This window comes from Macaca nemestrina, chromosome 10 (assembly GCF_043159975.1).
Source record: "Macaca nemestrina isolate mMacNem1 chromosome 10, mMacNem.hap1, whole genome shotgun sequence".
NCBI lineage: Eukaryota > Metazoa > Chordata > Mammalia > Primates > Cercopithecidae > Macaca > Macaca nemestrina.
In genome coordinates, this window is record NC_092134.1 from 79134280 (window position 1) to 79159471 (window position 25192).

The 25192-nt window shown below is 43.2% G+C and overlaps 2 protein-coding genes across 2 annotated transcripts in view; one reads left to right on the forward strand and one right to left on the reverse strand.

The window, feature by feature from the left end:
- Positions 1–1545: 1545 nt before the first annotated feature.
- On the reverse strand, positions 1546–5775 carry LOC105474229 (heterogeneous nuclear ribonucleoprotein A1). The gene is given in 12 exon segments (XM_011728728.3): positions 1546–1884; positions 2116–2138; positions 2141–2175; positions 2473–2628; positions 3206–3361; positions 3567–3641; positions 3776–3868; positions 3955–4047; positions 4138–4348; positions 4519–4665; positions 4954–5070; positions 5636–5775. Coding segments are annotated over 12 exon segments (1224 nt in total). The 5' UTR covers positions 5651–5775; the 3' UTR covers positions 1546–1781.
- A 515-nt stretch (positions 5776–6290) lies between these two features.
- LOC105474228 (chromobox 5) overlaps positions 6291–25192 on the forward strand; it is a 49387-nt gene continuing 30485 nt past the window's right edge. Inside the window, exon 1 of the mRNA XM_011728726.3 lies at positions 6291–6449. The gene's annotated coding sequence lies outside the window, so the exon portion shown is untranslated. The remainder of the gene's footprint in view (positions 6450–25192) is intronic.

A 25192-nucleotide genomic window follows, 5' to 3' on the forward strand; every position in this document is an offset into this window, starting at 1 on the left:
GGGAGCCACCAATAGGGTGTCAATTTAAAACAATTCATCTCCAGAAAAACCAAGTTCAGCTTAACTGGACTAGTTTTGGCTCAATATATTAAGAAAAATGTTTAACAGAAAACTGGACTTCAAGCCACTATATGGATGTAAGTAAAATCTGTTCTTACCTACCCGCATAGCAATAAAACCTTTCCTCCTGGTTCTGACTGCTAGTCCTAAGAGTCAGGTGTGCCTTACTCTTGTCTGCCTCCTTCCTTGCGATGATCACTGAAATTTCACTCCCTCCTAGCTTTCATGGAGCGTGCCGTGGCCTGCCCCTGGCTTATCTGTACTCCACATACCACAAGTGTCTACTCTCAGCTGTAGAGTGTCTGAGCTCGGAGCCATTCGCGCTATACTTGCTAGCAGTTCCTAGTAGCTGAACATCTCTCCTGGATCTTTAAAGGCATTGTCACGAATCCTGAGGTATCTGCAAACTCCCTCAATAGTTAAGGTTCCACCTGCTATTGCAAACTCAGCCAGTATCATGGACTATCACCCATGCTTTCCCACCCACCACCATCTCCCACCCACCTCCCACCACCCTCCTCCCCAAACTTCCAACACACCCATGTGATGGAATATACAGTACTATTGATAAACAAATCTCTATGCTACTAGGTACAATAGCACTGAAATTGAGAGCACCAAAGGTAAGGCTCAAAAGAATCTATGTACAAACAACACATTATTGGATATTAACTGTTAAAGGTTTAGAAATCATTTTCTATACAATTAACATTTTAGGTAGGTTGTGTGACCTTGTGCCATAAAGGGAAACTGCAGTTAACACGAAATTACATAGAAAAATTTAGTTTCTATTGGTATGGTTTTCATCTCCAAATTAGTAAACTGATAAAACCTCTGAAGGCCCACCCAACCAGAACCCAAACTGCAGTTTTCCTTTAATGTAAGCCTATCTTTATGTTCATTAAATACTTTCTGATATTGCTTATTTTTAAAAGGCCTCCCAAACACTTCAAATCTGTGGATTTATGGAGCGGCATTAGCCAGCAGCTAGTTTCTATTCCCTGGCAGAGCTTTGAACTTGAATTGTGATAGAAGCATTCAACATCATCAAGGGGAGTGGGTAGGGAAAGTCCAAATCTCTGCCAGTCCCAAATCCATACAGTTGTCATTTCATTCAAGAGAATTAAATCGTTTATTGATTACACATGATAATGGATGATACACAAGCTTCATTCCCATCTATAATTTTATCTGGTACCATTATTCAATTTAGATATATTGCATAGGATGTGCCAACAATCACTTTTATAACCAATAATTCCATGATTTTGCTTGGGTAATCCCTTTTAACGGTGAACTTCAGGTCACAACAGTAACTATCAGTTCAACTACACCAAGGTTTCCGAAGACAATGGCTTCTCCACCCAAGCAGGTTGTATATAAATTCCAAATAGAACCTGGCATCACCCTGAAGGAATTCTAACTTCACACTGTTGGGGAAGTTTACCAAGATGGCTTCAGAGTAGACTAACTTTACACAGCACATTAAAAAAAAGACATTTATTCAGCGTCACGATCAGACTATTACATTTAGCAATCAACAGCATGGGTGCAAAAAAAAAAAAAAAAAATCTACATTAAAACCCTTTGTTGGAATGCTTTACACTTTCCACAGAACAGAAACTAAAATAACCTGTTATACAATTAGTCACAAATACAGTCCTCGAGTTTTTTGCCCATACACATGAGTATTTGTCTAAAACATGTCTTCTTTGTAGCAGCTAGGCCCTGCCACCACTGTGCTTGGCTGAGTTCACAAATCTGTTGTAACCTGTAGCTTCCCTGTCACTTCTCTGGCTCTCCTCTCCTGCTAAGCTTTGTTTCCTGTTGAACAATATGGAATAAAGTTGTTAATCTAAACATATTAACACTCAAGGCTACAATCCAATATCAAGTTTGCTTCCCACAAATTTTGCTGATCTGAATATTAACTTTATATCCACAATTACTGCAATTATAATGTTAACTATGTTGCACTGCTCAGCTACATTAGGGTTATTGGGTTCATCAGCAATTTAAAAAATTATGTCCACACACAAAAAGGTGCTTACTTACCTAATTAAAATCTTCTGCCACTGCCATAGCTACTGCTGCTGCTGGAACCGCCATAGCCACCTGAAGAGTACAATTTTTCTTTTAAAGTTTCAAAGTGCCAACAGTAACACAATGTTTTCATAGTTGAGATAATAAAAGTTAAATTCAAGTGTCTGGCCATTTAAAAATGGCCCCTACTCCAAAGGAAGTGGTAAAGCAGTCCCATGACTTTTTAAATTTGTGATCAAATTATCACTTTCTGAAGGTTCTAAACTGTAAACGTTTTGCTGCCTAGACATAGCAATTAAAGGGCTTTCTTCCCAGCAGTAGCTACAGATACTACTCTTTTGACATGATCCCAAATTACAGATACCATACCTTGGTTTCGTGGTTTTGCAAAGTATTGACCTCCACCGCCATAGGGGCCAGAGCTTCTGCCTCCAAAATTTCCTCCCTTCATGGGTCCAAAATTTGAAGACTGATTGTTGTAATTGCCAAAATCATTGTAGCTTCCACCACCTCCAAAATTGCTTCCTATGAATGGGAAAGAGGGCCTTCGTCTGTTACCTGAGGATGATGCTAGTTTCCAATTCTGTTTAGTGGTCAGAATAAAATAAGGTTGAGTTATCTGCCTTCCTTTCTCCCAAACTATGGTGACTCCAATCTTTGCATTTCATTCTCTGGGAAAGGCATTCAGTTGAATAATCCAGTAATAAAAAGAAAACTGGCCTAACTCACCATGACATAAAATAAAGAGATTTTCATAGTGGCTCAAGCATATTCTCCAGCCTTGAAGGCCTTCATGGATCCAGGGCCACAGCAAGCAGAAGTATCTTGGATACATCAACTAAGCGCCTAAGGTCCCAAAGGAGTTAAGATACTAAATCCTTCTATGATACTAATCTAACTCAAAGACAATACTATCCACTTATCTCTACTAATTGGGAGTGAGGCGGCCCCAGCTTAAAGCTAGGAGGAGGTAGCATAGCAAGCCCATTTGTTTTTAATATACCATGCAATGTACCACATAATGCTTTAACAGCACCAGAACCCAAGCTCTAAAAGGCTAATCTAGCTGTCACACCAAGTACTTGGATCACTGGATACCTACCACTACCACCGCCAAAGCCGCCTCCGCCTCCGTTGTTATAGCTGTCATAGCTGCCACTCCCGCCATAGCCACTGCCCTGGTTTCCATAACCCTGTCCACCACTTCCATAGCCTCTGCTTCCTCCAGAGTAACCAGGGCCGCCTCCTCCATAACCACCTACAAGAATACAATTCTTCTCAATAAGACAAAAGTATTTGACAATGAAAACGTGTGCAAGTGTAATGGCTGAAGGCCTGCTCACAGCATGCGTGTTATGGGCAAGGTTGAGTTTGTCATGCACCAGAATTTTAGTCTCTTATCAACCTATTCTAAAGATCCAGGTTGCCAGGATTTTTTCTCTACTTAGTCCTAAAAAACTTACCATCATTACCAAATCCATTATAGCCATCCCCACTGCCACCATATCCACCACCACCACGGCTGCCACCAAAGCCACCTGGAAGAAAAAGTTTCAAGTTTTAAGTATGACTTGCACTGAAAATGACATTCTGAATGCACTTCCCACACTGTAAAATCTACATAGCAAAGACGGTGTGACGTCAGAACTACACGTACATAAACCATACATACCACGACCACTGAAGTTTCCTCCACGACCGAAGTTGTCATTCCCACCGAAACCACCTCCACGACCACCACCAAAGTTTCCAGAACCACTTCGACCTTAAGAAATGAAGTTTAAGCATTAAATCATTCATACTGAAGTAACTCAAAGTTACCTTTAAGGTTTAATTAAGCAACAAGCATACCTCTTTGGCTGGATGAAGCACTAGCCATCTCTTGCTTTGACAGGGCTTTCCTAACTTCACAGTTGTGGCCATTCACAGTATGGTATTTCTGAACTAAAAAAAATATAAATACATGGCCTCAGGGTTTAGAATGCCACACATGGATTGTGGAACCCTTACTAAATGCCACTATCGGATACTTACTGACAATCTTATCCACAGAGTCATGGTCGTCAAAGGTTACAAAGGCAAAGCCCCTTTTCTTGCCACTGCCTCGGTCAGTCATGATTTCAATCACTTCAATTTTCCCATACTGTTCAAAATAATCTCTTAGGTGATGTTCTTCGGTGTCTTCTTTAATGCCACCAACAAATATCTTTTTCACAGTTAAGTGGGCACCTGGTCTTTGAGAATCCTAATAGGAGGAAAACCACAGGTTTAGATTAGCAAACCCTATATTCAAATCAAAAATTGTTCTGGTAAGTTTAGAAAACTCCTGAATCTTAAGTCCATAGCAGCACATCTCTAAATGAGTTGAAGGGGGAAAAAAAAAACCAAAAAAAAACCCAACACAAAACAACTCACTTCTCTTGAGACAGCTCTCTTTGGTTCCACAACTCTTCCGTCCACCTTGTGTGGCCTTGCATTCATAGCTGCATCCACCTCCTCCACAGTGGCATATGTGACAAACCCAAAGCCCCTGGAACGCTTGGTGTTTGGATCTCTCATTACCTGAGAACAGTGTTAATTTATGTAACAAAGTCTGACCGCAGCAGCTTTTGTCATTTTAACTTTGAATAGGGCAATAGGAAACTTTATACCAGCCTTTTATGAAAAGCGGTCCAGTTTCCCACTACCCTAGATTTAACAGGTAGCTTTTAAAATCAAAGCAGAATATTCCTTTGTCGACAAAGCTCTAACTATAATGCTACTAACAACTTTCATAAGCATTCAGAGAGGACTGCACCAAGATATGCCAAGGAAATCTCGGCTATTTTACTGCTTTGTCCCAATTCTTACCACACAGTCCGTGAGCGTTCCCCATTGCTCAAAATGGCTCCTCAGGCTCTCATCGGTTGTTTCAAAGCTCAACCCTCCAATGAAGAGCTTCCTCAGCTGTTCGGGCTCTTTAGGAGACTGGAGTGGGGGAAGGGGGAAGTGTTAAATGGACTACAACACGAAACAATTTCCATCAAGGAAAAGAAAAACTAGACACCAACTGTGTACCTAGCACTTATTGTTTGTTCAGGTCGCAACAGGCCACGTGCTTCTCTCCACCAAGGGAGGCAGTATGCTGGGGGTTGGGAGTGCTGGGAAATCGCAAGCGCATGCGTCTCTAGTCGTCTTCCGACGCACGCGCAACAAAGGCTTGGGCGGGAGGGGTGCATCTCCATAATGGGACTAACCGCTCTTCAGAAATCTCGCTCACCAAGGCAAGGTTTAAAAAAAGACAAAGATCCTGTGTGCCTAAGAATTTTGCTACGAGTAGCGAGTCCCGCGTGATAACTCGTGGTTGGCGGAGAGCGGCCTCATGGCGATCAAGAGGACAAAATGGCGACTTGAACTTTGGGAGGGGTAGGCCTTGGCAGCGACCGAAGTTAACTGTAGAATCGGCTGGTGCAAGGAACGAAACCAAGCCGCATCTTACCGATTCAGGAAAGGGAGACGAAAAAATTCAAGTTGGAAAGCTCGCCTAACTCACCTCTGACTTAGACATGACGGCAGGGAGAAGAGAGACTTTAACGATGCTTCTCCGGCGGCGTCCACGGGCAGAAAGGAGCAAGCTGACGAACGTATCTGCCAGCCTACCTTCGGCCTCTCTTTTTTACCCCGCCTCCTCGCTTTCGGCATTGGTAGACTCCGCCCTGGAACAGCTCTGATTGGACATTTGAAATCGCTTCCCCTTGCTATTGGCCTGTGGTACCACATTGCTGTGTAACGTCATTCCTTTGGGCGTTCTACGCGTCTCCACCCCTTGGAGTCAATTGGTTCTCGAGTAATATTACTGTTAACCAGTCTGATTGGCCAACCGACCAATCATTCATGTTTGAATCTACCTGGGGTGTTTAACGCCTTTTTCATCTTCCACGCGTAAATATTACAGTCATGTCGCTTGGCAAAGCATGATTAACACTATGTATTAGACAAGCAGCCAGGAGGTCACAGTTTTTTTGCAAAGAACGCTTGTTGACCGCACGTGTAGCAAAATGGCGAATTTTGCGCAGGCGCATTAAGAAGTTCCACCTGCCTCTGGGAACACGTGAAATGGCGGGCAGGACTAGGCAGTGAACCTACGGCGCCTGCGTGTTGGCGGGAGTTGGTTCTAGCTTTGCGCATGCGCAGTGGGCGGAGAAAAAAGGTCCGGTCCCAGGATTGGTTGCGCAGGCGCAGGGAAGGATCCGTTTTGGCGGGCGGTTGGCGTTGCGCAGAAGGCGGCGGCGGTGGTGGCTAGTAGTGCGGCCTCACCAAACAGGAACAGGGCAGACGTTAGCGTGAGTGATCACTCTCAATCCCGGGTAAGTGGCAGACAGTCTTATCTACCCATAGTAGGTCTTGAACTGACTCCATTTGGGCCCGTTATTGTGTGAAATGAATGGACCGCGGGGTGGGGGATAGTCAAGGGGCAGCGGTGGATCGGGTCAACCAATAGAAGAACAGGGGGCGGGATGTTTTAATCCCTGTAGGTTCTTGGGAGCTGTGCAGCCGAAGACTTTGACTGGCTTGTGTATAGGCCAATTGGGTGTGCCTTGAGCTGCCGACTGATCGGCACTTGGGCCATCGGAATGTGGGAGATGGGTTTTCCCCTTCTGAGCAGCGTCTCACTGAGCCAGTGAGCAGGAAGCGCGCGGTAGGTTGGGCTTCTCCAGGAGGCAGCGGTTTGACTCCAATGGGGAATGCGGGATCGGGCGGTTAAACGGATGGAACGAATCTGGAGCCAGTAGACGGACAGCCTAAGGAAAGCACTGGGACCAGTCGTCCAATCGGCTCTCCAAAAGAGAGAGGTCTTCGATTTGGGGTTGTGAGGAAGGGGAGTCGGTGCCTGTAATGGCGTGTGAGGATGAATGTTTTATCCACAATGACTTTTCTAATGTTCTAACGGAGCCTTTAGGCCTCAGTCCCATACACCTCCCTGAAAGCCTAAGTTTCCTCGTGTATTCCTCGACTTGACCATTTTTCCCCCGCCTCCTCACCACTTGAGGTTTGGGGAACAGAGGAGGTTTTTGTTTGTTTTTTTATAATACTTTCAGAAGTCGCTTCTTTAGGAAGACTGTTAAAATGTTAGAACGATTAGGAGAAATCTCTATATCCTGATAGTGCATATTTCCACGAACAATATGTTTGTAGGTCCATAGAAAAGTTTTCCAAAGCTACACACCAAAGTGTGTCAGTCCTAGGGACACAGTAGGATCGAGGCAGGCTGGTTCTTTAATGTTTAAAACTTTGCAAGATTAATGATTTGTGATTAAAATTAAATAAAAAATGAAGTCAATTGTTTTGTGTTTCTAATCATAATCACATACTTACCACCCTTTTTCTGATTTATATAATCCATGTGCCCAGTGCTTTTATTTTAGTCTCTTTCTCCCGGGAACTTTCCCTCTCATACATTTCCTTTCTTTACACCATTAAAGATATCCTAAAACCCCTCTTTTTGATGTTCATTTGAGGATATCTGACTTTGGATTAAAAAAGAAACGCTTAAAGAGGGTAATATTTAGGGTTCTGGGGACAGAAGACTCATCCATCACCTGGATTATTCCTTGCCTTTTAATTAGATTTCCTTCGAAGTGTGTTTTACATGCAGTCTATCTCCTTTTGGTAATGCCCCCTCTGCTTATTCCAGGATCTTTTGGAGAAATAAATAAATTTTGATAACATTGGCTGTATCAGAGTCTTACTGCTTTATTCAATAATTCAGGATCAAGGGAAAATACTTAAATACTGAAAATCAACTACCTATGAAGTACACTTATGACTAGAGACCTTTCCGACTTTATACCAAAGACAAACGATTTTAATAGCAGTTTATGAACAGAGGAAAAATTTCCATGTTCTCTGGCACTAGCAAAAGGACAAAGTATTTATATATAATTTATCCCTGGTTTTAAACCTATTTGTAGGTATGCTAGTAATGGGGTTGCTGAGCTTCTGAGAACTAAAGTGATACTGGTTAAGGGTATCTGTCCTGGATTTATTTAGGTTTGAAAGGAATACAGTCTTAACCTGCAGCAAGATTTCTCAGCGTTAGCACTGTTGATATTTTGAGGCAGATAATAATTCTTTGTTAAGGGTATTCGGGGTGTCCTGTGCATAGTAAAATATTTAGCAAAATCCCTGGCTTCTACCCACTGTATGCCAGTAACATCGCACCTCTCGCCACGTCCCCATTTGTGACAATCAGATTGTTAACAGACATTGCCAAATGTCCGGAGAGGTAGGGATCGGGGATAAAATCTCCCTCGGTTGAAAATCATTCTCCCAAAATTCTGGAGTATGCAGGGCACAGTTTCGTGTTCCTGTAGTCCCAGCTACTATGGAAGCTGAGGCAGGAGGCTTGAGCTCAGGTGGTCAAGGCTGCAGTGTGAAATGATTATGCCTGTGAATAGCCACTGCACTCGTCTGGGCAGCACAACAAGATCCCATTGCTAAAAAATAAAAATAAAATGCTAGAGTTTATTATTTTTTCAAAATCCATTATTTTACCAATTGGAAAATAGGTAAAAGTGAGAGAAGATGGTTGAAGTGTTTAGGGAGTGGCCTTTGGTAAATGGATCGCTAAATCCTGATGTTTATCTCCTTAGATACAGAATTGATCATTGTTCCATTTGATAAAAGGAAATTTTTATTAAAATTTTTACCACTTGATCTGGTGCCAGTGGCTTACGTCTGTAATCCCAGCACTTTGGGAGGCTGAGGTGGGCGGATCACTTGAGGCCAGGAGTTTGAGACCAGCCTGGCCAACATGGTGAAACCCGTCTCTACTAAAAACACAAAAATTGGGCCGGGCGCAGTGGCTCATGTCTGTAATCCCAGCCCTTTGGGCGGCCGAGGCGGGTGGATCACTTGAGGTCAGGAGTTCAAGACCAGCCTGGCCAACATCGTGAAACCCCGTCTCTACTGAAAATACAAAAAAATTAAGCGGGCTTGGTGGCAGGTACCTCTAATTCCAGCTACTCGGGAGGCAGAGAGAATTGCTTGAACCCGGGAAGCGGAGGTTGCAGTGAGCAGAAATTGCACCACTGCACTCCAGCCTGGGTGACAGAGCGAGACTCCGTCTCAAAACAAAAAACAAAAACCCCCGCAAAAATTAGCCAAGCATATTGGTGGGCACCTGTAATCCCAGCTACTCAGGAACCTGAGATGGGAGAATCGCTTCAACCTGGAGGCAGAGGTTGTAGTGAGCCAAGATCGTGCCACTGCACCCCAGCCTGGGTGACAGAGTGAGACCTTGTCTCAGGAAAAAAGAAATATTTACCACTTTTTGCAACTTAAACTTACACATATGATTGATTGCATCTTGTCCTTGTTTGGCTTCCTAAAATAACGGCAAATATGTTTTTGAAGAAGGTAGACTTTGCCTCACATCCGTCTTTTTCACTTGATTCTAGCTAGCCTCTTTACTGGGGTTCTTTACTGGGATTCTTTTGGATCCACGTTTCAAAACTTTTTTGACTTCAGTAAGAAATGTATTTTACAGTAATCTTGTACACACATTGAAACAGATTTCACTAAACAAACAAACGTGCAGAGCACTCTGATACTCTTTTGTCTGCAGTATACTATTTCATTGTCTTAAGAAAGCAGTCAATTTCCACCGAACTGATTTCGCAGCTGTTTATAGACCCAGAGTTTTGGGGGAAAAAAGACTGCTGATCTGAACAATAGGTCACCAAATCATGCCACCTTTGATTACTTTCTGAGTCAGTTCCTTCCATCTCCAGCCCCAGCCCCTTGTACAGATGGTCCCTTACTTGTGATATTTCGACTTAAGATTTTTTCACTTTTACAATGGTGTGGAAAACAATTTCCTTTCAGTAGAAACCATACTTCAAGTATCCACATAACCTTTCTGTTTTTCACTTTCGGTACATTAATCAACCAATTACATGAGATATTCAACACTTTATTATAAAATAGGCTTTGTGTTAGGTGATTTTGTCCAACAGTAGGCTAATGTAAGTATTCCGAACACATTTAAGAGTAGGCTAGGCTAAGCTATGATGTTCGGTAGGAACACCTTAGGTGTAGGAAATGAATTTTCAATTTTTCGTATTTTCAACCTGTAAGTCAAGGAGTATCTAAACAGATTAAGCAGTGACCTGTTACTTGGTGTTTTTACTCATGTGTTTTACTTTGAAAGATTATAGGAGCCAAGCTGAGACTTTATAGTTTGGTGTGCAAGTGAAAATTGCTTGTTTTATTGTGAAGTCTCACAGTGCTTAAAGAGGGAAAACAATAAAAATATTGCAAAATCTCTCACAGTGTGATAGGGTTTTTTGTTTGTTTGTTTGTTTGTTTTGAGACGCTCTTGTTGCCCAGTCTGGGGTGCAATGGCGCGATCTTGCCTCACCTCAACCTCTGCCTCCCGGGTTCAAGCGATTCTTCTGCCCCATCCTCCTGAGTAGCTGGGATTACAGACGTGTGCCACCACGCCCTACTAATTTTTAGTAGAGACAGGATTTCTCCATGTTGGTCAGGCTGGCCTCGAACTCCTGAACTTAGGTGATCCGCTTGCCTTGGCTTCCCAAAGTGCTGAAATTACAAGCGTGAGCCACTGTGCCCAGCCTCTAATGTGATAATTAATAGATATGATGAACTTTTCTCTCTGGTGGTGAAATTTTAGTGGGTAATTTTTCATTGAAATTCTGGGAATCTCACAGAGTTAGAAATCCTAACTTCCAGTGTGATATGTGTTGGGCCTCCAATTACAAAAGTTACAGCATTTGTGCTTAGAACTTAGAGACATACCGGCCGGGTGCAGTGGTTCATGCCTGTAATCCCAGCACTTTGGGAGGCCGAGGCAGGCGGATCATGAGTTCAGGATTGAGACTATCCTGGCTAACATGGTGAAACCCCGTCTCTACTAAAAATACAAAAAATTAGCCAGACGTGGTGGCGGGCGCCTATAGTCCCAGCTACTCGGGAGGCTGAGGCAGGAGAATTGCTGAACCTGGGAGGCGGAGGTTGCAGTGAGCCGAGACTCGGCACCACAGCACTCCAGCCTGGATGACAGAGCGAGACTGTCTCAAAAAAAAAAGAACAACTTAGAGATATACCTAACCATTGCAACCAAATCTAAAAGGAGTGTTTACTATAAAGGGGAATATATTTTTTCACTGTTCTGCCTGAAAACTAGTAAGTGGAAAGCTTCAATTTGGGTAGTAGGTAAGCAGGGTGATAGTTGGGGAAAGAAGGAGTGAGCCTACATTTGAAGCGGCTGGATTTGTATATGGCTGGGGAAATTCTGGAGATTCTCAGAGCCTTTTAACAATACTCTAGAAAAGAGAAAGGTTTGGTATCAGGGTACAAAGATTTTTGAGGAAGACCAAGTATTTTTTTGCTTCTGTTGAGGTTTGTTTGTTTTTGAGACAGTCTCACTCTGTTGCCCAGGCTGGAGTGCAGTGGCGTGATCTTGGCTGACTGCAACCTCTGTCTCCCAGGTTCAAGTGATCCTCCTGCCTCAGCCTCCCGAGTAGCTGGGATTACAGGCATGTGCCACCATGCCTGGCTAATTTTTTTGTATTTTTAGTAGAGACAGGTTTTCACCGTGTTAGCCAGGATGGTCTCGATCTACTGACCTCGTGATCCAACTGCCTCGGCCTCCTAAAGTGTTAGGATTACAGGCGCTAGCCGCTGTGCCCAGCTCTATTGAGGTCTTTAACTGCATAGCATGATTTCTGTATCTTATTGATATAGCCCATTTAATTAATAACTGTCGTGGTAAAGCATTTCTAGTCTTTATTTTGTCCTTTTACTTAGATTGTTTTTATTTCCATTCACCTTACATGAAACTGGGCCTAAAGCTATGTTATGGATATTGATTTTAAAAGTAATAAATTACAACATGAGATACCACTTGACTCAGTATGGCTGTTTACGTATCTGCTATTCGTGAACTTGGACTCTGGGCAATCATCTTTTTCTCCTGACATAAACTTTTATTTTTCTTCCTTGCTTATAGAGAATGATTTTAACTGATCATTGTACTAATAGGAAGGAGTCCAGGTGATCCTGAGAAGAGTTCGCTTGTCCAGAGTCCAAGATGCAGATTTGTTGGATTTCTGTAAGCCACTCGAAGCCACATATTCATTTCTGATGACAGCTTTACACTTGTGCTGGAAGAACACCCACTGTGACAACTGCTGCCTATGTTTAGTCTGTCCAGGAGCTCTACCAGCTAGCATGTTTGCAGAAAAACCTACACTGTTCCTGTTAGCAGCTATGTAAATATTAGATCTTTCTGAGTTTCTCTTCTCAGATCTGCCAATTTCTTTGGGGCAAATTGTATCCTGCAGTTGCCTCAATTTACTCTTTGAAAATGAGAGATTAAAGGTTTTAGACATTCTTTGGGTTATCTGAAACACAATTCTTTTTCGATCAGTAATGTTTTATATATGTCTACTTTATGATTTTTAAAATTTTATTCCCCCTGTGTATTAGTTTCCTGTGGCTGCTGTAACAAATTACCACAGACTTGGTGGTTTAAAACAAAAGGAGTTTATTCTTCTCACAATTTTGGAGCCCAGAAGTCTACAATCAAGATATTGAGGCCCTTTTGGAGGCTATAGGAGAGACTGTGTTCTTTGCCTCTTTTAGCTTCTGATTATGGTCAGCATTCCTTGGCATGTCTCTCTGTTCTGTTTTCACATTGTCTTCTCTCTTGAGTACTTCCATCAGAACTCTCCCTCTACCTCTGTATTATAAGGATACGTATGATTGCAAATAAGAAACCACTTGGATGAACCAGGATAAATTTCTCCTCTCCTATCTTTTAATTCAACCTGAGAGAGCAGATTTAAAATACATTTTATTCCTAAAGTGGCAGGTCCCTGAAAAAAAAATGTAGATTCATGTTTATTTTATTTTGAGACAGAGTCTCGCTTTGTCGCCCAGTCTGGAGTGCATTGGTGTGATCCCGGCATACTGCAACCTCCGCCTCCCAGGTTCAAGCTATTCTCCTGCCTCAGCCTCCTGAGTAGCTGGGATTACAGGTGCCCAGCCAATTTGTGTATTTTTTTTTTTTTTTTTTTTTTGAGACGGAGTCTCGCTTTGTCACCCAGGCTGGAGTGCAGTGGCCGGATCTCAGCTCACTGCAAGCTCCGCCTCCCGGGTTTTTCACCATTCTCCTGCCTCAGCCTCCTGAGCAGCTGGGACTACAGGCGCCCGCCACCTCGCCTGGCTAGTTTTTTGTATTTCTTAGTAGAGACGGGGTTTCACCGTGTTAGCCAGGATGGTCTTGATCTCCTGACCTCGTGATCCGCCTGTCTCGGCCTCCCAAAGTGCTGGGATTACAGGCTTGAGCCACTGCGCCCGGCAATCAATTTGTGTATTTTTAATAGAGATGGGATTTCACCATTGTGGCCAGGTTGGTCTCAAACCCCTGACCTCAGGTGATCCGCCTGCCTCAGCCTCCCAAAGTGCTGGGATTACAGGCATGAGTCACCACGCCTGGCCAGATTCATCTTTTAATCACATCTTTTGCTATATAAAGTAACATTTACAGGTTCAAGGGGTTAAGATATGAATCTCTGTTGGGAGAGGGCCATCATTCAGACTACTACACATTGGTTCCCTAACCTCTACCCAAATAGATTTGACCTAATTCAGAAAAGAAAAGGTTATTTTTAAAGAAAGAGAGGCAAGTGAAAAAAGGCTCAGAAACCTGGGTTCTTGTCCTACCTCTGCCATTATCTAATGGTGTAACCATGGGTGAGCCATCTGCCCTTTTTAGTCCTTAGTTTCTTCATCTTATAGGGAAGGAGTTGGATAAGTGATCATTAACAAACCTTCTAAACCTTAGACTTTATGAAGTGACTCCTAAGTCATCTTGGAGTTTGCTTTTTAAGTCAATAATTTTTTTTTTTTTTTTTTTGAGACGGAGTCTCGCTTTGTCTCCTAGGCTGGAGTGCAGTGGTGTGATCTCGGCTCACTGCAACCTCCGCCACCCGGGCTCATGCCATTCTCCTGCCTCAGCCTCCCGAGTAGCTGGGACTACAGGCGCCCGCCACCGCGCCCAGCTAATTTTTTTTGTATTTTTAGTAGAGACGGGGTTTCACTGTGTTTGCCAGGATGGTCTCGATCTCCTGATCTCGTGATCCGCCCACCTTGGCCTCCCAAAGTGCCAGGATTACAGGCATGAGCCACCGCACCCGGCCTTGTCAGTAATTTTAAATGTGAATCAAAACATTACAAATTACAACGTTTTGTGTCAGTGTAGTCCTGTTCTTGCCTAGGACTTGAAGGATGGAAGACTGAGCTGTTGGCTGACTGTTAACTCCTTGGGGTATTAACACAGGATAACCTGTATTTGTTAGCTGTGTGCTTAAGCCTTTCTAAAGAAAAGGTTTTCTACAAGGAATGTAATAGACTAGCTGGGACATTTTCACTATATTTCTAGTGAGGCTATAGATTGTGTAGCCTGGATTTTCTTTCCAGTAGTAGTAGTTCATCAAAATTAAACACTGACAAATTTTTTTCTACCTGAAACTAGGTTATAGAGAGAGTAAAAATTTTCACTTGCAGTCTTATTCTTCATACTCACTGAATGCCTGTTCCATCCTGTTTCATTACTAGGAAGGACACTAGATAAAGCCCTGAGCTTGAGATGGTGTACTTGAAAGGACTGTTTGAAGATTAGGTTTTATAACATACTCGTTATTTATTTCTTCTGTGGAGAGGAGGAACTAAATTGGATTCAAGTATTTTTCTGATAGTAATCTATGTTTCTTAGAATAAAGCAAGTTCATATCTGAGCCAGAGGGCATAATTATGTCAGAATAAAATATAATTATGTCGGAATAAAATGCCCTGTACTAAAGAGGTCAACTAACAGGCTGGGAAATCTTAAGTTTTGTTTTTAAGGCAAATCCTTGAACTCTCCGTGCCTCGTTTCTCATCCCTAAATCTGTGCACCTCACCTCACTGTGAGTTGTGGAGGGTAATATACTGCTAATTTGTTCAGTATTTCACAACAATAAATTATGCCTAAGATCTGATAAAACATAGCAAACCTCATTTATATGAATAGAGATAAGCATAGATAAGACTTACAGATAATAAAGAAAATTTATTAAAATTTTAACTTCCTTGATTATTAAACATTTTTCCTTCTGTTTCCTATATATTTTCCAAAGTATTTTCTTATTATTTTTCCATGATAGACTTACGAAATAGGGCAAATAACAAACACCAGGTTATGTAATAATGAATAAATCCATCAAGTGGATATAACAATTCTAAATGTTCTAAAAGCTAATAATAAAGCTTCAACATACACAAAGGAAAACAGAAATGAAGTAACAAGCCAGGCGCGGTGACTTATGCCTGTAATCCCAGCACTTTGGGAGGCTGAGGTTGGTGGACTTCTTGAGGTCAGGAGTTCCAGACCAGCCTGGCCAACATGGCGAAACCCTGTCTACTAAAAATACAAAAATTATCTGGGCATAGTGGCATGCGCTTGTAATTAATCCCAACTACTCGGGAGGTTGAGGCAGGAGAATCGCTTGAACCTGGGAGGCGGAGATTGCAGTGACCTGAGGTTGCACCACTGCATTCCAGCCTGGGTGACAGAGCAAGACTCCGTCTCAAAAAAAAAAAAAAAAAAAAAAGGAAATAACAGACATCTGCAATTATATTTGGAAATTTCAGTGCCTCTCAGTAACTGATAAAACAGGTAGACGAAATCAGTAAGGAAACAGAAGACTTGAACAACACTGCCAATAACCTGATATAATTGACATTTATAGAATAGTACAAGCAACAACAGAATACATGTGCTTTTCAAGTGCACATGGAACAGTTACACAGTTTATCTTCTGGGTCATTAAGTCTCAAATTCAAAAGGATTCAATCATAAAGGTTTTTTAAAAAAAATTTAAACAGGGTCTTGTTCTGTCACCCAAGCTGGATTTCAGTGGCACAATCATAACTCACTTCAGCCTGAAACTCCTGGGCTCAAGTGATCCTCCTGCCTCAGCCTTCAGAAAAGCTGGGACCACTGGCATGTGCCACCATGCTTAGCCCCCCCACCCTTTTTTTTTTTTTTTTTTGGTAGAGGCAGGGTCTTGTTATGTTGCCCAGATTGATGTCAGACTCCTGGGCTCAAGTGATCCTCTCATCTCAGCTTCCCAAAGTGCTGGGATTACAGGCATGAGCCACTGTGCCTGGCCAAGATATGTTTCTTTCCTGATCATAGTGCAATTAAATGAAAAATCAGTAACAAAGATATCAAGAAAAATCCCTAAATATTGTGAAACTACACAACACACTTCAAAGTAACCCACCTACAAAGAGGAAATTGCAAAGAAAACTAAAATATACTTGGAACTGAATGAAAATGAAAAGACGATATATCAAAACTTTTAGGATGAAGCTGGGTGCTGTGACTGATTCCTGTAAACCCAACACTTTGAGAAGCTGAGACGAGAGGATCACTCGAGCCCAGGAGTTCATGACCAGCCTGGGCAACATAGTGAGACCTAGTTTCTAAAAAAAAAGTATCCAGGAGTGGTGGCTCACCGGTAGTCCCAGCTACTTGGAAGGCTGAGGTGGGAAGCTCAGTGGAGCTTGGGAGATCAAGGCTGCATCGAGCTGTGATCCTGCCACTGCACTTGAGCCTGGGTGACAGAGACCCTATCTCAAAAACAAAACAAAAAAAACTTGTGGGATGCAGTTAAGACAGCGCTTAAAGGGAAATTGATAGCATTAAGTACTTTAATAACAAAAGCAGGTCACTGACAGGTTTTGCCCTATGAACCTAGAAAAAGAACAAATTAAATCCAAAGTAAACAAGAAAATAGTAATGATAAAAGCAATTATTGGGATATAGAACAATAGAGAATATCAGTAAAATGGAAAGTTCTTTGAAAAGATGAATAAAATTGATAAATCAGGAAAAGAGATACTAATTGCCAATATTAGGAAATAAGGAATATCGCTACTGATCCTACAGATAAAAGTAATAGGGGAATATTTTGAAAAACGATACGGGCTGGGCGCGGTGGCTCAAGCCTGTAATCCCAGCACTTTGGGAGGCAGGGATGGGCGGATCACGAGGTCAGAGACCATCCTTTCCTGGCTAACACGGTGAAACCCTGTCTCTACTAAAAAAAATACAAAAAAAAAAAATAGCCGGGCCAGGTGGCCGGCGTTTGTAGTCCCGGCTACTCGGGAGGCTGAGGCAGGAGAATGGCGTAAACCCGGGAGGTGGAGCTTGCAGTGAGCTGAGATCCGGCCACTGCAGTCCAGCCTGGGTGACAGAGCGAGACTCCGTCTCAAAAAAAAAGAAAAATGATATGAATACATTCAATGTCTTAGTTGAAGTTAGAAACTTCCTTGAAGACAGACTACCAAAACTCACTTAAATACAGAACCTTGGGTGGGCATGGAGGTTCACACATGTAATCTCAACATTTTGGGAGGCCAAGAGTTCAAGACCAGCCTAGGAAACATAATGAGACCTCTCTACAGGAAAAAACAAGAAGAAAACTTCCGAACCTTACTAGCCCTATCTCTGTTAAGGAAAAGGAATTTGTAGATATAAATCATCCCACAAAGAAAACGCCAGGCACAGGCCAAGCGCAGTGGCTCGTGCCTGTAATCCCAGAACTTTGGGAGGCTGAGGCAGGTGGATCACGAGGTCAGGAGTTCAAGACCAGCCTGGCTAGCATGGTGAAGCCCCGTCTGTACTAAAAATACAAAAATTAGCCAGGCATGGTGGTGTGCTCCTGAGTCTCAGCTACTTGGGAGGCTGAGGCAGGAGAATTGCTTGAACCCCGGAGGCGGAGGGGTGCAGTGAGCTGAGATTGCACCACTGCACTCCAGCCTAGACGACAGAGCAAGACTCTGTCTCAAAAGAAAAAGAAAACTCTGAGCCCAGATGGCTTCACTGAAGAATTTTACCAAACTTTTTAGGAAGAAATACCAATTTTATACAAACTCTTCCAGAAAACAGAAGCAGGAACGCTTATCAAAACATATTTATTTATTTTGAGACAGAGCCTCGCTCTGTCACCCAGGCTGGAGTGCAGTGGTGCAATCTCGACTCACTGCAACTTCCGCCTCCTGTGGGGTTCAAGCAATTCTCCTGCCTCAGCCTCCTGAGTATCTGGGACTACAGGCACGTGCCACCATGCTGGGCTAATGTTTTGTAGTTTTAGTAGAGACAGACTTTCACCAGGTTAGCCAGGATGGTCTGTTTTTCCCGACCTCATGACACGCCCACCTCAGCCTCCCAAAGTGCTGGGATTACAGGTGTGAGCCACCATGCCTGGCCCAAAACAGTTATTTTTAACTTCATCTACTGTCAGACATTTAACTTCTATTTGCTTTATATTTTTCAGAGTATTTTCTTGTTTTCCCCACAACAGATGTTTAAGTAGGGCTGATAACTAATACCCATGAGAGTTAATGAAATTGTCCAACTTGACCTTTTAATGATCTAGTTGGGTTAAGACCCACATGTACTTACTCCTGTCCTGATCTTTCCACTATTGACAAGTTACCTTTTTTTTTTTTTTTTTGAGGCAGTCTTGCTCTGTCGCCCAGGCCATAGTGCAGTGGCACGATCTCGGCTCACTGCAAGCTCCGCCTCCCAGGTTCACGCCATTCTCCTGCCTCAGCCTCCCGAGCAGCTGGGACTACAGGCGCCTGCCAGCACCACGCCCGGCTAGTTTTTTATATTTTTAGTAGAGACGGGGTTTCACCGTATTAGGATGGTCTCGATCTTCTGACCTCGTGATTCGCCCGCCTCGGCCTCCCAAAGTGCTGGGATTACAGGCATGAGCCACCGCGCTCGGCGACAAGTTACCTTTTACCTTTTCTATAACAACCTTTGGAGGAGGTGGTAACTTGACCAAGGAGGAATTCAAAAATCCTCGCCTTAAAATTGAAAACTGGAATAGACTCTGTGCTCATGCAATGCTTGATACTTTTTAGGCCCTCAATAAATATCCCATAATCAACCAATTTTAGAACAAGGATCAGAATTACTATATTAATCATGTTTTCGGCATAGGATTTGAATTGGGAATGTAGTTGGAAACTGGACAAAAAGGGAGTCAGAAACATCTTATGTAACACATCAAAACACTCAGTTGAAGAGCTGGGTGGTCTGAGATTACCCATCCCTTTAGCCATTTATCTGATGCCTTTCTTTGCATTTAACTATCAATATAGCTGAAGTGTAGAGCATACTTTTATGATATTGTGGCATAGTAACTCAACTTAAATGTCAATAGAGATACTTGAAAAGACCTGCAAGGTTCGATAACTTCTGGTGTGGGTTTGTTTCTCCTGTCATCACCCATTATGTATTTTTTTTTTAACAGCTTTTAAATTCCCACAGAGAGAAATTGGTCAGGATCATAATACATGGCCCAGGAGCAGCCAAGGATACCCTTGTATTTTTTTTTGTTGTTGTTTGTTTGAGATGAAGTCTAGCTCTGTTGCCCAGGCTGGATTGCAATGGTGCAATCTCAGTTCACTGTAACCTCCATCTCCCGGGTTCAAGCGATTCTCCTGCCTCAGCCTCCTGAGTAGCTGGGATTACAGGTGCCCACCACCACGCCTGACTAATTTTTGTATTTTTAGTAGAGATGGGGTTTCGCCATGTTGGCTAGGCTCTTCTCGAACTCCTGGCTTCAAGTGATCCACCCGCCTCCCAAAGTGCTGGGATTATAGGCGTGAGCCACCATGCCCAGCCAAATGTCTTCTTTAAACTGATGCTAAGAAAACAAATTGTCAGCTGGACGCTGTGGCTCATGCCTGTAATCCCAGCACTTTGGGAGGTCGAGGTGGGTGGGTCACAAGGTCAGGAGATCAAGACCATCCTGGCTAACACTGTGAAACCCCGTCTCTACTAAAAATACAAAAAATTAGCCAGGCATGGTGGCAGGCACCTGTAATCCCAGCTACTCGGGAGGCTGAGGCAGGAGAATGGCATGAACCCGGGACATGGAAGCGTGAGCTGAGATCGTGCCACTGCACTCGAGCCTGGGCGACAGAGCTAGACTCCGTCTGAAAAAAAAAAAAAAAAAATTGCCTGACTTAACACAGGTTCTTTGTTAAAATGGATGATTTGGGCCGGGCGCGGTGGCTCAAGCCTGTAATCCCAGCACTTTGGGAGGCCGAGATGGGCGGATCACGAGGTCAGGAGATTGAGACCATCCTGGCTAACACGGTGAAACTCTGTCTCTACCAAAAAATACAACAAAACTAGCTGGGCAAGGTGGCAGGCGCCAATAGTCCTGGCTACTCGGGAGGCTGAGGCAGGAGAATGGCGTAAACCCGGGAGACGGAGCTTGCAGTGAGCTGAGATCTGGCCACTGCACTCCAGCCTGGGTGACAGAGTGAGACTCCGTCTCCAAAAAAAAAAAAAAAAAGGATGATTTGTTGAAATGACCTGAAGGAGCCTTTGTAACCCTTAAGCTATTGAGGTCTAACATCTGCAAGCTAGATAATGCCATGGTAAGGACTGAGTCTTAATTTTATGACAAATATTTGGAAAATGCTTTATCACCATAATTTTATTTGGGAATGAGCATTTTCAGTTTTCTTTTAATCCTTCCATATTTTGTGAACATGATCTGCCAAAGTGGTATGTATAAATCTAAGATTCATGATAATGTACTCAAATGTTGCTCTTACCCATTTTCCTCAAGATTTATTTATGATGGTATTGCCAGGTTCTTTGTGAAAGGTGACGAGGTCTCCAAATTCATGTTTCATTACGCTTGAGAGGAGTGGATGTGAGATTAACACCCACCTGAGAGTGTGGTGCCTTGAGATGAGTTCAGTACATTTCCAAGGATAGAGTTGTTGGAAAACACCATCTGGAAGGCATTTTCCCATGGTGGTGCCAAATTCTGCTTTCTCATAAATCTTGAAACAATTGGATATTTAACCTCTTGCCCAGTGGTGGGTTTAGGTGTACCCTAGCTAAATTTAAAGAAAACTGATACTTTTTTTTAATAGGGCAACATCTTATTCTATAAAATAGAATGCGTGTTTCTGAAAACTGGTAGTTGAGAGAGGAAATTCAGTGGATTTTAATGAGGGTGGAAAAAAAAGAAAATCCAGTATAAAATGTTGAGATATCAAACAAGAATTTTTGTGTTACTACTAAATACACCAGTTTATCAGACTGATACCTTCAAGCAATTCTGAAAATTGAGTCTTGTAACCCACATTCATTTATAATATGTTGGTAATCAGAGCTGGGGGGACATACAACCAAATGGAACTTACAGGGCAGCCTTTATCGCCATTTAGAATATGTATATATACAATTATTATTTTACATATTGGGGAGGTCCCCCTATGTTTGCTCATGCTGGTCTTGAACTCTGGGCCCAAGCTGTGATCCTGCCTCAACCTCCCAAATTGTTGGGATTATAGGTGTGAGCCATGGTACCCAGCCAAGTATATGTTTTTGTTTTTGTTTTTGTTTTTGTTTTTTTGAGACAGAATCTGGCTCTGTTGCCCAGGCTGGAGTGCAGTGGTGCGATCTCGGCTCACTGCAAGCTCTGCCTCCCAGGTTCATGCCATTCTCCTGCCTAAGCCTCCCGAGTAGCCGGGACTACAGGCGCCCGCCACCATGCCCGGTTAATTTTTTTGTATTTTTAGTAGAGACGGTTTCACTGTGTTAGCCAGGATGATCTTGATCTCCTGACCTTGTGATCCGTCTGCCTTGGCCTCCCAAAGTGCTGGGATTACAGGCGTGAGCCACCGCTCCCAGCCAAATATACTTTTGTTTTGTTTTGTTTTGAGGTGAAGTCTGGCTCTGTCGCCCAGGCTGGAGTGCAGTGGCGGGATCTCAACTCACTGCAACCTCTGCTTCCCAGGTTTCAGCAATTCTCCTGCCTCAGCCTCCCAAGTAGCTAGGATTACAGGTGCCCAGCACGATGCCTGGCTAATTTTTGTATTTTTAGTAGAGACGGGGTTTCACCATGTTGGCCAGCCTGGTCTCAAACTCCTGACCTCAGGTGATCCACCTGTCTTGGCCTCCCAAACTGCTGGGATTACAGGCGTGAGCCACTGCGCCCGGCTGGCTTTCATTCTTAATAAAAAGAAAGCTTAGTGAAAGATCTAGAATTATGTGTACTTTTGCTCATAAGTGGTGATGAAAATAAAATGGCTATAACAAGATGTAAGAAAAGCCACAGGAATTGGTATTGAGAAGTAGTGACTGCTTTGTGGGGGTAAGGCAGGAGGATTGCTTCAGCCCAGGAGTTTGAGACCAGCTTGGGCAACACAGTGAGACTGCATCTCACCAAAAAAATTTAAAAATGTAGCCAGGCATGGTGGTGTGCCCCTGTGGTCCCAGCTACTCAGGAGGCTGAGGTGAGAGGATTGCTTCAGCCCAGGAGTTTGAGGCTGCAATGAACTGTCTGCGTCACTGCACTACAGCCTGAACAACAGAACAAGACCCTGTCTCAAATGACTGGAGGGATGAGAGTAGAGCCTAAACTGGACAAAGCAGATACCAGGGACCCTATGTGGGTTGTTCCAGGATTAAATGGTCAATGCCAAGGGCTAATCATTACCTCTTTTTTTTTTTTTTTTTTTTTTTTTTATATTGAGACGGAGTCTCGCACTGTCGCCCAGGCTGGAGTGCAGTGGTGCGATCTCGGCTCACTGCAAGCTCCACCTCCTGGCTTCACGCCATTCTCTTGCCTCAGCCTCTGGAGTAGCCGGGACTACAGGCGCCCGCCACCATGCCCGGTTAATTTTTTTGTATTTTTAGTAGAGACGGTTTCACTGTGTTAGCCAGGATGGTCTTGATCTCCTGACCTTATGATTCTCCCACCTCGGCCTCCCAAAGTGTTGGGATTACAAGCGTGAGACACTGTGCCCAGCCTTTTTTTTTTTTTTTTTTTTGAGATGGAGTCTTGCCCTGTTGTCCAGGCTGGAGTGCAGTGGTGCCATCTCAGCTCACTGCAACCTCCGTCTCCCAGTTTAAGTGATTCTCCCGCCTCAGCCTTCTGAGTAGCTGGGATTACAGGTGCATAACTGCCTCAGCCTCCTGTGTAGCTGGGATTACACCACGCCTGACTAATTTTTGTGTGTCTTTAGTATAGATGGGGTTTCACCATATTGACCAGGCTGGTCTTGAACTCCTAACCTCATGATCCACCTGCCTCGGCCTCCCATAGTGCTGGGATTATAGGCAGGAGCCACTGTGCCCGGCCTGCCTCTTGTTTTTCTGGGTTGCCCTAGCTTGCTTGTGATGCCCTCTCTGTAATTGCTGGGAGCTGATTTTTTTTTTTTTTTTTTTTGAGACGAAGTTTCGCCCTTGTTGCCCAGGCTGGAGTGCAATGGCTCAATCTTGGCTCACTGCAACCTTCTGGGTTCAAGCGATTCTCCTGCCTCAGCCTCCCGAGTAGCTGGGATTACAGGCGCCTGCCACCATGCGTGGCTAATTTTTGTATTTTTAGTAGAGACAGGGTTTCACCATGTTGGCCAGGTTGGTCTGGAACTCCTGACCTCAGGAGATCTGCCTGCCTCAGCCTCCCAAAGTGCTGGGATTACAGGCGTGAGCCACCGCACCCAGCCTCTTTTCTCATCTCTATGGGCCTTAGGTGCTGTAATCTATCTATAGTTACTGGGTAGCTTTACCAGATAGTTCCTATCTATATTTAAGAGAGAAGGCTGAGAGCAATTATTCCTGAAAGACTCTAGAAATTTGAGAAGCTGCTCACCCTTTCCCTTGGAGATTTCCACAAGGATAAGGTTGTGTTCAGAGGCTCACCTTCTTTTCGTCTGTCATCGTATTGGGATTCTACCTTAATCACTCCATCATCCTGCCAACCATGTCTCATTTCTCATGCTGGAAAGCTCCCTCCCCCTAAGCTCAGTGTGAACCACCAGTCTTGATGCTCTATCTGGTCCAGGCTCTAGCCCTTAAATTGTTTGACTGGCTTTGTGTTTCATTTGACCCTAATACTCTGGGTCGCACTGTCTAAAAGAGAATTATGTCCCCTCCGATGTCTGAGTGCATTTCTCATTTCTTACTGCTGCTCCTGAGCAGATCTGTAACTTCAAGGTTAAGATACGACACATTCCATCAGAAGTATGTCGTCATCCTTGCCAGCTTCTGATCTGTGACTGTCCAGGAGATTTACAAGACAATTGCATGCCATCCTTTAAAGAATATTATGGTTGGACTCTGACTCCTGGCATCAGGCCTAATTTGATTTGTCAGTGGTTACAAAACCCATTTCCCAAAAAGAAAAGGACCTCAGCCCATGTGCCCTTTAGGCAGTTCTTAAGAGTGGAAAGGAGGGAATTGAACTCAATCTTTTACTTCCTGATGCTTTGTGGGGAGGGGTGGACACCAGAATATTTTTGTCTCTTTCCTCTTTAAATTCACTTTTCTTTCTCTGAAAGATTTCACCAAAATGTTAGTATTGCTGTCATTCTTTCCTGTTCCTTATTCCTTCACAGAGTTACTATTAGTCTTTTCATTCTGCCATCTTTAAAGTTTGTCTGAGTTTTAAGGAATAAGTATTTTGCCCTTGAGAGAGAACATACCTACCCTGTTATCTGAAGGTTTATTCGTTTTCCAGTGCCTAGTTAACAAAGACACTGTTCCTCATTTTCTTGCTATCTACTAATGTGTTGAGCTGCAGGAGTTACTGCATGTGATTTGGTTTACTAGCTTAGGAATTTGGAAGGTCACATATTTTCTTCTGCTGTTGTATTCAGCCCTGACATATTTTTACAGAAGGTTCTCTTTGGGGGACTTAATAGATCTTTGGTTTCAACATAAACTCACTTTTTCCCTAGGAGGTAGGTAGGGCGGGTAGTACAGATTTATTTAGTCTGTTTAAATGATGCCGGGGTCAGATGGAAAATTTATTTACTCAAGATCACACATGGCAAGTTAATCAGAGTCAAGATCCTGTTTAAATGTTTGGTATTGTTTTCATATCCCTTAATTATGAAAAGTTTAAAACAAAAGGTAAGAAGAGTTGAAAAATGCAGTTTTTATTTTTTTGAGACGGAGTCTCGCTCTGTCGCCTGGGCTGGAGTGCAGTGG